Source organism: Scyliorhinus torazame, chromosome 10, assembly GCF_047496885.1.
Source record: "Scyliorhinus torazame isolate Kashiwa2021f chromosome 10, sScyTor2.1, whole genome shotgun sequence".
NCBI lineage: Eukaryota > Metazoa > Chordata > Chondrichthyes > Carcharhiniformes > Scyliorhinidae > Scyliorhinus > Scyliorhinus torazame.
This window is the reverse complement of record NC_092716.1, coordinates 85,041,602-85,057,533: the sequence shown is the minus strand read 5'-3', so window position 1 is coordinate 85,057,533 and position 15,932 is coordinate 85,041,602. Positions and strand designations below refer to the sequence as shown.

The window sequence follows — 15,932 nt, the reverse complement described above, 5'->3', positions numbered from 1 at the left end:
ATCCATTCGTGGCAGGGTGGTGATAAGGCACCGATGTAATATATTGAATGTTGTTTTCTTGTAGGAAGTTCTCAAATTCCTGCGAGACAAATTGAGGTTCACTGTCACTCACCAGCTGTTTTTGAAATCCAAAGTGACCAAACGCTTCCCCCAGCTTCTCAATGACCTTCTCAGATGAGGTAAATGTTATCTCAGCAATTTCTGGCCATTTGGTGCGAGCGTCAAGTTACTAAAAATGTGTGTCCATCAAAAGGTCCTGCAGAATCCACATGCACGCGTTGCTAAGCCTCTTCAGTCCACTCATATGGATGCAGGGATGCCAAGGGTGGCACAAGATTTACCTTTGCACAGGAAGAACATGTTCTAACTGCTTCTTCGATCTCAGCATCAAGTCCAGGCCACCAGAAATACTTGCTATTTCCTTCATGCGTACGACTCCGCAATGGCCTTCCTGTAGCTCCTCTAACACCAGTATCCTCAATGGTGGTGGAATAATCACTCTGAACCCCCAGAAAAGTCACCCTGACTGAACTGACAGCTCCATTGTCCTGGAGTATTAGGGTTTCAGGCTATGTGCTAGTCCTGAAGTCTTTCCTTGCGAAATCATGTTTATCACTTCTAAGAGCACAGGGCCATTCAGAGTGTTAAGATGATAATGCTAGAGGTTTGCCGTCAACTGTTCTGAGAACGGTGACCTCCAGACCGCTTGAGTTTATCGTAGTGACTAACCTATTGACTATTGTTCACATTGAACTTGTTTTGGGGACATTTAAATTGGGGAGGGGGGGGGTTATACATTTGTCCCTTTGAAACAAAGCAGAGGTGATAACAAACAACAATCTTCAGAACCAGAACAAGCCCTTGTGTGTCACCATTGTCAGAAGTTCCTGCGACTTCTTGTCCACATTCATCTGCAAGTAAGCCTGGCTTAAATTTTGACCTCCCACAAAGAGGTCCACAATCTGAAGTAATGGGTACTGTTCAGCACACAGCACATGGTGATCTTTCTTAATGACTGGAACAATAGGCACGGGCAATTCACCGACACTGACAAGTTCCCAAACTCCAGTCTTCCAAAGCCGCTCCAACTCAGCATCCACCTTTGGCCTAACAATATACGGTACAGTGTCTGCCTTTATTTTTGCTTGATGCCCATCTTTCATTTTTAGTTTGACTGTAATGTCCTTCATACTCCCTAATTCCCCATTGAAAACAACAGCGCACTTTTTAAAAATTGAGGCCTGATTCTCCACTAGCCATCCTGTGGACTTCAGCCCAGTTCAGTCGAATCCTCTCCAGCCACGCATGACCCACCAACACTGGGTAGTTTCCCTTCATTACATGTAGAGGCAAATCTGCTATTTGTTCATGGAGTTGCATAGCCACTTCAATGAGGCCCTTCAGGGGAACCACTTCTCCTGTGTATGTTTTCAGCACTAACCTTGATGGCCTTAAGGGAATGTGGATTGTAGATAAAATGACAAAGATTACCAGGGGAAAATAGGCAACCCTCGCTTTTGGCTCATATACTCCATACCTTCATCATCAGGGAAAAGACAATAACATGAAATCAACAGCAGAATCACATGGGAACAAAGTCCAAGATTATTGATGAACTGCAGGATAATAACACCATCCATGGCACTTGGAAAGGCCAAAGCCAGGACAGGATCAGAGCAACCTCCAGGATCCCTCAAGTTCCATCGAACGAAGCGCCACCACTTCTGTCGAGCCAAAGCCCCTACGCCGAGGCAGCAAGGAACCCAGCCCCTTGAGGGGGGGTGGGGACGCCTCGACACGTCAAACTGCCTCCACCCCTCACCACAAGCATAGAGAACAGGACAACATAAGACCAATGGTCAGAGTCTCCAACCGACCCAAGGCCTGAGTCTGGACACAATAAGTCCCGTTGAACTTGAAATGCCCAGCCTTCAAATCAAGATTGCGAAAGCATGGGAGCCAACTCCCAAAATATTTTCAGAAATCCCCCCCCCCCACCACCACGCAGAAGGCCAGGTGCACGAACACTCCCCGTCCGGCTTCTACTCGTCTAGTTGGTCAGGATAGGCGACATACCCTGCAACAGGAATTCCAACAGGAATTCCAAAGACCAAAAACTGGCCTCTCACTCGGGAAACTGTTCGATCAAATAATACTTCCACCAAGGGCAGCAAGGTAGCATAGTGGTTAGCACTGTGGCTTCACAGCACCAGGGTCCCAGGTTTGATTCCCTGCTGGGTCACTGTCTGTGCGGAATCTGCACGTTCTCCCCGTGGGTTTCCTTCGAGTGCTCCGGTTTCCTCCCACAGTCCAAAGATGTGCAGGTTAGGTGGATTGGCCACACTAAATTGCACTTAGTGTCCAAAAAGGTTAGGAGGGGCTATTGGGTTAGGGGGATAGGGTGGAAGTGAGGGCTTAAGTGGGTCGGTGCAGACTCGATGGGCTGAATTACCGCCTTCCGCACTGTATGTTCTATTCTCTCAAGAATATTTCACAGTTAATCAAAATTAGCACCAAAAGCCACGGATCAAGATCATCATCCAGAACATCGTCTGCAATGGCAGTCAAAATCTAGATGCCGACAGCGCCACTCACCAGTAAACCTGCCACTGCAAGCTGGGTCCCATGCCAGCTGCCTCTGGCCGTTTCAATCAAAGAAGGATTTTTTTGATTTAACTCTGCTCCTCATCGCCGATCTTTCAGGGACAGAGTACAAGACATATATCGCCAAAATAATTATGGGATGTGCATTAGGATAAAATAAAGGATTTAAAGACAAGTAGAGGTCAGAACTTGCAAAAATGCCGCTGGTCTTGTGCTCACATCATGAGACCCACCCTCTATTTTGTTTAAATGTTGTCTTGGTTTGTTGCTGATCTTTACTTTTATTATAGTTTGCTTTTGGTTTCTGCAAACACACTGTGTCCCCTTTTCTCCCCCACAGCTTTGACATACCATGTCTTTACACCAGCATTCAGCAGCAGAATGCCCCGGCTTTGCACACCAGTAACATGTACGGGCCCCGGTGGCTTTGGACGCTGATTCAGCGGACATCTTGCGCACCTGAGGGGATGAACTCAATTGCTGGGCTTCCTTTGCAGCCAGTTCCATAGAAACAACGATTTCAATGGTTTTCTGCAGAATGAGATGGCTCACTGTCGCAAATGGTGTCATTAAACACATCTCCAAATTCACAATATCCTGCCAGTCTTTTAAGTACTACAACAAATTATATGTTTGCTTTCCCCTCCTCTTAGTTTCTTTTATCGATGACTAATCAAAATGCCCAGTATAAGAGCTCAACTGCTTCACATTCTCATCAAAAACTCCAATGATGCCAAAAACCACCGCCATTTTTACTCCTGCCTGTGCATGTATTTTGCAAACAAATTACCAGCAGCTACTTGGTTTTCCTATTTACACAAGGCATTAATTGTACTTTGATCTGTCATTTACTACAGCCAGCTGTAGAATCTATTTTTGGAGAATCTTTTACTCGCGTCCACACCAGCCAACTGATTTTCTCTGTAGACAGCAACACATGTGAAAAGTTTATCTTTTTCTGACTTTTCTTTGCTTAACTTCTTCAGAGTAATTTAACAAGCACATTTCCATTATCGTCACCGCCAGTTTTGTGTATTTGGAGAGTGATACTGAGCAACTCTTGATGAACAACCGTAACTTTATTGTGGTGTATTCTCTCTCATACCTGCTGCTTCTGTTTCACGCTCTACATCACATTACATAAGTTCCTTGCACACATTACCACAGCAGGGCTCCACGGTGAGCCAAAGGGACAAATATATAACATTTATAACGTGCAATAATTTCCCTATCAGCTGCAGAAATGGTGGTACAATGCATAATATCAACCAATGGGTAATCGGAGTGCAATATTTCAGCAAGGTGGAGATTTACTCAGCGATCAATAGAAGAACCACTTACAAAGTCATTTATTTGAGGCAAATAAATGGGGCTTTAAGTAACAATAAAGAAAGTCAATTTTTGCACCAGTTTGGTCATGACTGTTGTGTTTAGTTTATGAATATCCAGAAGATAGGGGTGTGCTACGTTTTGGCAGAAACAGATCCGACTAAAATATATAAACAGATCCTACGAAAATATATTCCAGTAACTGCTGACTGAGCATGATTAATCCTTGTTCAGACTGGGAGGATAGCCCACAAGAATTTTTTGGTTTGAATTGGAATTAACTTTTTTTTGGCCATGTAACACATCAATAATTTGCAGAATTGGAATGCATTGAAATCATGCAGAAATTCTTCAGATTAACTTTATATGCTTTAATATTTACTCACATTGTGGTAAAGTTTTCTTCATCTCATCCCGAACAGTCTTCTCTATACGATTACTAATAGAATTCGTCAAATTCTGAGAGAGCTGCTGAGACAGCTGTTCCTGAAGCTGTCCACTTCTTTCATGTCGTTCCGCCAAGATCCTATCTGTTCGCCTCTCTAGAAGGTTATGGTTAAGGCAAACCATTTCAAATTACATAACTGTGAACAGAATCAGTGATGGACCATCTTTGTATCAAAGCACCAGCTCAGTAGCCAAACAGGTAACTGGCATTCAGCAACTTTGGTTTAAAATAAAATGAAGGGAATGGGGAAACAAATGTGTTATACATGAAGAGCCAATGCCCATAGCAAAGGTCCAATGCCCACAGCAAAGGTCCAATGCCCACAGCAAAGGGCCAATGCCCACAGCAAAGGACTCCACAAAGGTTCAAAAGAGCAGATACCAAGAAAAAGTATTTAGCAAAAAGCTGTATCTAGGTGGCAGGTTAGGTTTTAAAAGCTGCAAACTAAGAAAACTAAGAAAAGGAGGAAAGCTAATGAAGGTAACGTACTACTGAAAATGGAACTAAAAACTACAAATTTCAAAACATGCAAAATAATTAACTCAGAAGATCACATCCAGCAAACGTTGCCACAGCCATATGGTTCATGAAAAGACTAATGTTCAGAGAAGGAATCAAAGGTTGCACCCAGATGTGCTGTTGAAAAACAATATTAAAACAACCCACGTTATGATCAAGGTAGGCACCATTGGAATACCAGGACCAGGTTTAGATAGGAATTGTCTCCTGAGAACCTGTGCCATTCCTCTCTGAATTCCATTCCGAAGCATCACACTTTACATTATGCACGAGTAATGAAATCTGCAAATAAGCTTAAATAAGTGAACAGATTAACAAAAAAGTCACCTTTGGTAATCATCATAAATCTGCATTATCTAGTTACTGACCCTCTGCCAGTGAAAACAGTTTATCTTTATTTATTCTATAAAAACTCATGATTTTGAACACCTTGATCAACTCTCAATTGTCTCTGCGCCAAGAACAAGCCCAGATTCTCCAGTCTCTCCTCTTAACAGTAGTACCTCATCCCTGGTACCATTCAAGTCTCTTCTGCACCAAGATCGTAACATTCTTCCTAGTGTTATGACCAGAATTGAACACTTGCTTCTGCATCCAATTCCTGTTCATAAACAGCCTTCTCAACCTGCCCGGCCTGCTTCAAAGATTTGTGTCCATACACCCCAGGTCTCACTGTCCCTGCAGCCCTTTTAAAATCGCACCATTTAATTCATACTGCGGCTCTTCATTCTTCCTCCTAAAATTAGTCACTTCACGCCTCTCTAATTTGAAATAGCGTCATGTGTCTGCTCATTTTGCCAATTGTTTTGTATCTTCCTGAAGTCTATTACTACCTTCCACATAGTTTGCCACACTTCCCCATATCGTTTGCTACAATTCCAAGTTGCATGTCATCTACAAACTGAAGTTATATCCTGCATACTCAATTTCAGGTCATTAACGTATATTAAAAATAATACTGGTCTTAATACAACTCCTTGGGAGACATCACTGTATTATTTGAAACTTAACCATCCACAATTATTCTCCGCTTTCATTTCCACACTATCACTGCGCCATTAATCCCAGGGGGTTTAATTTTTCTTACAAGTCTATGATGTCATCCTTGCCAATACCATCTGAAATTCCAAAAAATAAAATAACCACAAAACCCTCAACAACCTTTCTCCATTACTTTGAAAACTTAAATCAATCTTCGAAAATGCAATTTCCTTCAGCAAATCCCTGCTGACATACATTTATACTTTTCCATGTATTAATTAATTTTGTCCTGGATTATATAGTTCCTAAAAGTTTCCCACCACTGATTTAAAGCTGGATGGTTTGTACTTGCTGGGTTTACACCTCTCCTCTTTTTCAAAGAGGGATCGAAGATCTGAAAGATTGCAACCAAACCCTCGCACTTTCCACCCTTACTTTCCTCAGTAACCCAGAATATATCCTGTCTGGGATGGATGACTTTTCTACTTTGGGTTCTGCCAACTGATCCCATCAAATATCACATCTTCCTTCTCCTTTTACATTTTCTTTCTCCTATCTACATTTTACTCTCATGTGAAAAGCTGATGAAAAGTGTTCATTTACTATCTTAGCCATGCCCTCGACATCCACAAAGTTATGTCCTTTTCGGTTCCTCTTCAGCCAGATTCCTTTTTTGACAGCCATGTACAATTTTTTTCTAAAAGACTCATGCGTTTCCTTTATGTTAGCCACTAATCTACTCTCTTCCTCTTTCTTTGCCCCCGATTCTTTTTTAAAACCTTCTCTGTACTTACTGTAGTCAGCTTGGTTTTCTGTTATGAACCCGAAGTCTGTGATAAGCTTCTTTTGTCTGTTTCAGTTTAATTTCCATACAGTTAGTCATCCAGGGTACTCCATAGTTTTGGATGACCTTCCTTTTCCATCATAGGTCTGAGTATACTCTGTAGATGAACCATCTCCTTCTCCTCTTTTAAAGTCCTCCAATGGTCAAATACAGCTTTACTACCAATTTTTGGTTGGGGCGGCACAGTGGTTAGCATTGCTACCTCACAGCTCTAGGGACCCGGGTTCAATTCCGGCCTTGGGTGACAGTCTGTGTGGAGTTTGCACATTCTCCTCGTGTCAGCGTGGGTTTTCTCTGGATGCTCCAGTTTCCTCGCAGTCCAGGGTTGTGCGGGTTAGGTGGGGTTACGGGGTTGGAGGGATAGAGCGGGTTAAGGTGCTCTTTCAGAGAGTCAGTGCAGACCCGATGGGCCGAATGGCCTCGGTCTGCTCTGTAGGGATTCTATGATTCATTAAAACTGGAACAGATCCCTTTTCAACTCACGGAGATGCGCTCTCTTCCAGTTAAATATTTTCATGTTTGATTGATCCTGGTCATTTTGCATTTATTGAAAACCTGATATGTTCCCAAAAAGCTCCCTACTGGTGCACACACCACTTCACTCAGCATTTGCTGTCCAACTTATTCTAATAGGGCTTTTTAAAAAATTCATTCATGGGATGTTGGCCTTGCTGGCGAGGCCAACATTTATTGCCTATCCAATTTCCCTCAATATGGTGGTGGCGAGCTGCCTTCTTGAATGCTGCAGTCCATGGTGTAGGTCTCATTTCATTCCTTAGACTTGATCGCAGTTTGATACCACGGACTGACTTGCTCGGACATATCAGAGGGCCGTTAACAATCAACCACATTGCTGTGAGTCTGCTGTCTCGTGTAGGCCAGACCAAGTAAAGATGGCAGATTTCCTTTCCAAAAGAATATTAGTGAACCAGATGGGTTTTTACAATCGACAATGGTTTCATGATCATTAGATTTTTAATTCCAGATTTTTATTGATTGAATTGATATGAACCATCTACCGTGGTGGGATTTGAATCCCGGTCCTCAGAGCATGGCACTGGGTCTCTGGATTACTAGTGACAATACCACTTTGCCACCAAACCCCATTTTCACTTTATTGTGGGTCCAATTTGAGACTGCATGGTTTAGGAACCAACTTCCCGGATATGATTGCAATCTGTAGTCAGATTTTTGGGATAAGAGTGGCTCTACAAAAAAAGGCTTAGGCCGTCTTAAAATGTTGATTAGTGTGAAATAGCTCAGAGTGCAGTCTCTCTCATTCACAACTTGCAAGGTGTTGTTCTTTCATCTCAAATTGTTTTTGAATTGCAAAGAGCTTTGCTGACACAAAAAAAGCAAGCATTAATAGCATATTCAACAAGAAAAACTGCCGTTTTGTCACCAGAGGGAACAAACATCACTCCATATGAATTTCCAGGCATGACAGATGCTAAAAGTAACATTTAACCCAATGGTAATTATACAAAAATAGTTTTACAAAGCATAAACAGTCATCAAGAAGCAAATGATTAGTGAAAAATATTGGTAAACGGTGAATCAAATAAACTACAGGAATAGTGATTCTCCAGCATCGGAGGTATATTTTGGTTACATATTTGATGTCACATAACCTCTTATCCTCACAAGACTAAGTGACAACTTTCCGTTGCCAACTACGAATAAACAGTGCATTTTCATAACTCGATTCTTCCATAATTTTTTTCAAAATTCATTCACAGGATGTGGACATCACCAGCAGGGACAGCAGTTATTGTTAATCTCCAAGTACCCTCAAGAAATTGGTGGTGATCCCCCTGCTTGAACAGCTTGCAATATGGTGATAGTGATAAGTAAAGGAAGTCCAAGATTCAGATCTTGCGCTGAAGGAATGCAATGCATTTCCAAGTCAGAATGTCGTGCAACATGAAGAGAAATCTGGAGATGATTTGCCTGTGCGCCTGCTGCCTTGACTTTCTAGGTGATAGTCTTTATGGGTTTGTAAGATACTATTGAAGAAACTTTGGGGAGTTCCTCAGCGAACTCCCCAAGACAGCGAAAACAGCGCGAGAGGAGAGAGCCGCGACAGCGAAAACAGCGCAAGAAGAGAGAGCCGGGACAGCGAAAACAGCGCGAGAGGAGAGAGAGCCGGCACAGCGAAAACAGCGCGGGAGGAGAGAGCCGGGAGATTTAAAAAGCGCGGGAGGAAAGAGCCGGGACAGTGCTGGGAGAGGTGAGTGCACAAAAGGTGTGGCAGGCGTGCCTTTAGACACGGAGTGCTGATTGGAACAGAATGCATTTGAGTTTAGGTGAGTGACTGAGTTTGGGTGAGTAGCGAGAGAGGGCTGTGTTTTTGTTGGTGTTCGGGTTTATCCTTGAGGTTATTTTTTTTTTAAATTAAAAAAATTATTTAAATTAATTAACTAATTGAATATGGCTGGACAGGTGATGTGCTGTTGCTGTATGATGATGGAACTGGTGGATCCCATTGAGACCGTCAGTGACCACATCTGCAGCAAGTGTTGGCTGCTCGAGGAACTTCGGCTCAGAATTGATGAGCTAGAGACCGAGCTGCGCACACTGCGGCACATCAGGGAGGGGGAAAATTACCTGGACGCTTTGTTTCAGGAGGCAGTCACACCCGGTAGAATAAGTACTGTTAATTCGGACAGTGGTCAGGGACAGAGTGGTGTGACTGCAAGGGAGGCAGGTAGGGGGATCCTGAGTTTAGGTAGGAGCCTCAGCCCTTGACCTTGTCCAACAGGTATGAGGTACTTGCTCCCTATGTGGATAAGGAAGAGGGCTGTAGGGAGGATGCGTTGACTGACCACTGCACCGTGGTACAGGAAGCCATTCAAGAGGGGGGAGCAAAAAGACAAGTGGTAGTTGTAGGGGATTCTATAATTAGGGGGATTGATGGCATCCTTTGTAAGCCAGATAGAGAGTCCCGCATGGTATGTTGCCTGCCCGGTGCCAGGGTGAGGGACATCTCTGATCGGCTTGAAAGGATTTTGGAGAGGGAGGGGGAGGATCCAGTTGTTGTGGTCCACGTTGGGACTAACAACATAGGTAAGACTAGGAAAGAGGACCTGTTTGGGGATTATCAAACACTAGGGACTAAATTAAAGAACAGGTCCTCCAGGGTTATAATCTCTGGATTACTACCCGAGCCACGTGCCAATTGGCATAGGGTTGAGAAAATTAGAGAAGTTAACACGTGGCTAAAGGAGTGGTGCGGGAAAGAGGGATTCCATTTCATGGGGCATTGGCATCAGTACTGGGGCAGGAGGGACCTGTACCGTTGGGACGGTCTTCACCTGAACCATTCTGGGACCAGTGTTCTAGCGAATAGGATAAATAGGTTGGTCACAAGGACTTTAAACTAGCAAGTTGGGAGGAAGGGAAGTGTAAAGCTATGGACAGTATAATGGTTAATGGAGATCAAGGCAGCAGGTTACGTGACAGGTTATTATGTAGAGATATGGGTTCAAAGACAAGGAAAATTAGGAGAAAGGGTAAGAGGAAAAATAAATTGTGAAAAGTTACTGATCAAGGTGTTAGGATTCATAACAAAGACATAAAAAACAGCATAAGTGTACTTTACCTGAATGCTCGTAGTATACGAAATAAGGTGAATGAGTTGATGGCGCAAATCATCGTGAATGACTATGATTTAGTGGCCATTACTGAAACATGGTTAAAAGATGGTCACGACTGGGAGTTAAATATCCAAGGGTATCAGACTATACGAAAGGATAGAATGGACTGTAAGGGCGGTGGTGTAGCTTTGTTGTTTAAGGGTGGCATCCGGGCAATAGTAAGGGATGATATTGGTGCTATGGAGGTTGAATCAATTTGGGTGGAAATCAGGAATAGTAAGGCGAAAAGGTCACTGATAGGAGTAGTCCACCAAATAGTAACAGGATGGCAGGGCAGACAATAAGCAAAGAAATAACGGATGCATGTAGAAATGGTACAGCGGTTATCATGGGAGATTTTAATCTGCATATCGATTGGTTTAACTAGGTTGGCAGCCTTGAGGAGGAGTTTATAGAATGTGCCCGGGATATAATTTCCTGGAACAGTATGTAATGGAACCTACAAGGGAACAAGCGGTCCTGGATCTGGTCCTGTGTAATAAGGCAGGATTGCTTAATAATCTCATAGTTCGGGATCCTCTTGGAAGGAGCGACCACAATATGGTGGAATTTAAAATACAGTTGGAGGATGACAAGGTAAAATCAAACACTAGTGTTTTGTGCTTAAACAAAGGCGATTACAATGGGATGAGAGAAGAACTAGCTAAGGTAGACTGGGAGCAAAGACTTCATGGTGAAGCAGTTGAGGAACAGTGGAGAACCTTCCGAGCGATCTTTCACAGTGTTCAGAAAAGGTTCATACCGACAAAAAAGAAAGACGGTAGAAAGGGGAAAAATCGACCATGGATATCTAAGGAGGTGAGGGAGAGTATCAAATTGAAGGAAAAAACATACAAAGTGGCAAAAATTAGTGGGAGACTAGAGGACTGGGAAGTCTTTAGGGGACAACTGAAAGCTACTAAAAAAGCCATAAAGAAGAGTAAGGTAGACTATGAAAGTAAACTGGCTCAGAACATAAAAGCAGATAGTAAAAGCTTCTACAAATATATAAGACAAAAAAGAGTGGCTAAGGTAAATATTGGTCCTTTGGAAGATGAGAAGGGAGATTTAATAATAGGAGACGGGGAAATGGCTGAGGAGCTGAACAGGTTTTTTGGGTCAGTCTTCACAGTGGAGGACACAAATAACATGCCAGTGACTGATGGAAATAAAGATATGATAGGTGAGGACCTCGAGATGATTGTAATCATTAAGGAGGCAGTATTGGGCAAGCTAACGGGGCTAAAGGTAGACAAGTCTCCTGGCCCTGATGGGATGCATCCCAGAGTGTTAAAAGAGATGGCTAGGGAAATTGTAAACGCACTAGTGATAATTTATCAAAATTCACTAGACTCTGGGGTGGTCCCAGAGGATTGGAAAGTAGCAAACGTGACACCACTGTTTAAAAAAGGAGGTCGGCAGAAAGCGGGTAATTATAGGCCGGTAAGCTCAACTTTGGTTGTAGGGAAAATGCTGGAATCTATCATTAAGGAGGAAATAGCGGGGCACCTGGAGGGAAATTGTCCCATTGGGCAGACGCAGCATGGGTTCACAAAGGGTAGGTCGTGTCTGACTAATTTGGTAGAATTTTTTGAGGACGTTACCAGTGCAGTAGATAACGGGGAGCCAATGGATATGGTATATCTGGATTTCCAGAAAGCTTTTAACAAGGTGCCACACAAAAGGTTGCTGCATACAAAGGGGCAGCACGGTAGCATTGTGGATAGCACGATTGCTTCACAGCTCCAGGGTCCCAGGTTCGATTCCCGGCTTGGGTCACTGTTTGTGCGGAGTCTGCACATCCCCCCCAGTGTGTGCGTGGGTTTCCTCCGGGTGCTCCGGTTTCCTCCCACAGTCCAAAGATGTGCAGGTTAGGTGGATTGGCCATGCTAAATTGCCCTTAGTGTCCAAAATTGCCCTTAGTGTTGGGTGGGGTTACTGGGTTATGGGGATAGGGTGGAGATGTTGACATTGGGTAAGGTGCTCTTTCCAAGAGCCGGTGCAGACTCGATGGGCCGAATGGCCTCCTTCTGCACTGTAAATTCTATGATAAACTAAAGATGCATGGCATTGAGGGTAAAGTGGTAGCATGGGTAGAGGATTAGTTAACTAACAGAAAGCAGAGAGTGGGGATAAATGGGTGTTTCTCTGGTTGGCAACCTGTAACTAGTGGGGTCCCTCAAGGATCAGTGTTGGGCCCGCAGTTGTTCACAATTTACATAGACGATTTGGAGTTGGGGACCAAGTGCAATGTGTCAAAGTTTGCAGACGACACTAAGATGAGTGGTAAAGCAAAAAGTGCAGATGATACCGGAAGTCTGCAGAAGGATTTGGATAGGTTAGGTGAACGGGCTAGGGTCTGGCAGATGGAATTCAATGTTGCCAAGTGTGAGGCTATCCATTTTGGGAGGAATAACAGCAGAATGGATTCTTATTTAAACGGTAAGATGTTAAAACATGCTGCTGTGCAGAGGGACCTGGGTGTGCTGGTGCACGAGTCGCAAAAAGTTGGTATGCAGGTGCAACAGGTGATTAAGAAGGCTAATCGAGTTTTGTCTTTCGTTGCTAGAGGGATGGAGCTCAAGACTAGGGAGGTTATGCTGCAATTGTATAGGGTGTTGGTGAGGCCGCATCTGGAGTAGTGTGTTCACTTTTGGTCTCCTTACCTGAGAAAGGACATATTGGCACTGGAGGGAGTGCAGAGGAGATTCACTAGGTTGATCCCAGAGTTGAGAGGATTAGATTATGACGAGAGGTTGAGTAGACTGGGACTGTACTCATTGGAGTTTAAAAGGATGCGGGGGGGATCTTATTGAAACATATAAAATTATGAAGGGAATAGATAGGATAGATGCGGGCAGGTTGTTTCCACTGGTCGGGGAAAGCAGAACTAGAGGGCATAGCCTCAAAATAAGGGGAAGTAGATTTAGGATGGAGTGTAGGAGGAACTTCTTCACCCAAAGGGTTGTGAATCTCTGGAATTCCATGCCCAGTGAAGCAGTTGAGGCTCCTTCTTTAAACGTTTTTAAGAAAAAGATAGATACCTTTCTAAAGAAAAGGGATTCGGGGATATGGTGTACGGGCCGGAGAATGGCGCTGAGTCCACAAAGATCAGCCATGATCTCATTAAATGGCGGAGCAGGCTCGAGGGGTCAGATGGCCTACTCCTGTTCCTAGTTCTTCTGTTCCTGCAGAGCATTCTGTGGAAAATCCATAATGCAGCCACTATACACCGATGATGGTGGAAGTGAATGTTTAAGATGAATGATCAAGGAAGCTGTTTTTACTTGGATGGTGTTGAGCTTCGTGAATTGTTGGAGCTATACTCATCCAGGCAAATGGAGAGCATTCAGTCACACTCTTGACTTGTGCCCCAAGGTAATGATAGATCAGATGGTAAGTCACTCTATACAAAATTCCCAGCCTCTGACCTGCTCTTGTCGCCACAGTATGTTTGGCTGGTCATCAAGATTCTGGATAATGGTGACTTCCAGGATGTTGATAGTCAGGAATTCAACAATGCTAATTCCATTGAAAGGGAATTGGCTACACACACTCTTGTTGGAGATAGCTGTTCTGGCACTGCCGCTATTTGCCCTTATCAGCATAAATATGAATGCTGCCGCGGTCGTAAGTCCTTCATTATCTAAGGAATTGTGAATGGAATGAAGCATTGTCCAACCTTCAGCAAACATTCCATTTTTGCCCTTTTAATGGATGAAAGGTAATTGAAGAAGCAGCTGAAACTGGTTAGGCTTGGGGCACTGCCCTGAGGAACCAGCGCAGTAAAGTCCTGAGCTAAGATGAATGACCTGGAACAATCACAACCATTCTCCTTAGTGCTGGAGAGGAATCCAGCAAGGGAAAAGTTTTCCCTCGGATTTTCCTCAGGTCCCTTGGTGCTACAGTTAAATCCTCCTTGATAACAAAAGTACACTCTCAACTAACCTCTGGATTCAGCTCTTTTGTCCATGCTTGCATCAGGGCTTTAATGAGATCTGGAGCCAAGAGTTCCTGGCAAAGGATCAGGTTTCTAAAGCTACGACTGGGGAATGTTTCTCTGAAGCATGACTGATGCAACACAATCAAGGGAGTTCAGCTATCCTTGAACAGTTTATATAGTTATTGGAACCTCAAAAGTGTACAGTTTGTTAACAGCTAAACCAGTTCTCAGAGTTTATAATCTAATCTGCTGGTGTGAGGATCTAATCTACTTCTAATGCCAATGCTACTTTCAGTGGATAGAATCATTGAATTGGAGAAGATGGTTTATTTTTTGCAATATGTTTACAGGAATACCTAGAATATAACCTTTTTAAAAGCCATTGTTTCTAACAGAATAAATATGACTTACTCGATGAAGCTAAACACCAAAGTCCTTTAGCATTATGCAGTACAAAAGGATACGTTCCTGTTCTTGCTGTGTGACCATAATCCTTTCTACATGACCCATAATAGAGCCCTGTACCGCATCCATATGATCGGTGAGCCTCTGCATAAGCTCTAACTGGTTTTGTCTCAATTCACACAGCTCCCTCTGTTGGCTTCGTAGAAGAGACAGCAACTCGTCCTGGTCTGTGTTGAACTGCTGCTGACAAAATAAAATGAATCTTAAGAGATTGATTTTTTTCAAATAAAAGATTAAATTAGACATAGATTAAATTTCTTGATTTTAAAGGAGGTTATGAGGTGCTCATCCAACACAAGTTTAATTATTTTGTATGAAGGGTGAAGATAGTTTGAATGGCCAGCGTTTGGCTGTAGTACACAAAGAACGAAGATTAAGCTCCCTCAAGAACTCTGGTTGAGTAGCCATGCAGACCACGAAGTCTGTTCTCAGCCAGGAAAGCTGGATGGGTACTCAGATAGTCCCAAAACCCTTAAGCAAGGGGAAAATTAGTCAAACTCTGCTCCTCATGAATTACACTTTGCACAATACAAAGAGATCAAGAATAATCAAAACATACAATTTACATCAGTTTAATTTATTTAAAACATGTGTAAAGTGGGGTGGAGTAAGGTACTTGTTTGCATTTCATGTTGTTCCATGGTGGCAAAAACTTTGGTCTGCTTTTCACCATTCACTTCGCAAATCATTACAACTTTGTCAAGTTCATAAAAGAGCAACAAAATGGCAACATCTCAATTAATGGACCATCGACCTCTAACTACATGTAACATCACTGGCCAATAGGTAAAATTAGTTTCCCTATTCTCCAATAGAGGAAGTAAAAAGCCTACCCATCAAGATCTCCATTTTATAATCTAGCACAAACATGGGGCGGGATTCTCCGCAATCGGTGCAATGTCCGCCGACCGGCGCCAAAAATGGCACGAATCAGTCCGGCATTGCGCCGCCCCAAAGGTGCGGAATTCTCCGCATCTTGAGGGGCCAAGCCCTCACCTTGAGGGACTAGGCCCGCGCCTGAGTGATTTCCGCCCCGTCGGCTGGCGGGAAAGGCCTTTGGCGCCCCGCCAGCTGGCGCGGAAATGACTTTGCCGTGCGACGCATGCACGGGAGCGTCAGCGGCCGCTCACGGCATCCCCGCGCATGCGCAGTGGAGGGGGTCTC

At 43.6% G+C, this 15,932-nt stretch overlaps 1 protein-coding gene across 3 annotated transcripts in view; it reads right to left on the bottom strand.

The window, feature by feature from the left end:
• The window catches only part of edc4 (enhancer of mRNA decapping 4), a 172,226-nt gene that overhangs the window by 50,995 nt on the left and 105,299 nt on the right, over positions 1 to 15,932 (bottom strand). For 2 of the 3 annotated variants that reach the window (XM_072518359.1, XM_072518357.1), the window contains exons 22-23: positions 14,768 to 14,951; positions 4,320 to 4,475 (exon numbers count right to left, since the gene is read on the bottom strand). In XM_072518359.1, the coding sequence (XP_072374460.1) occupies positions 4,320 to 4,475; positions 14,768 to 14,951 (340 nt within the window). The remainder of the gene's footprint in view (positions 1 to 4,319; positions 4,476 to 14,767; positions 14,952 to 15,932) is intronic. The other variant, XM_072518358.1, reaches the window with a different exon arrangement.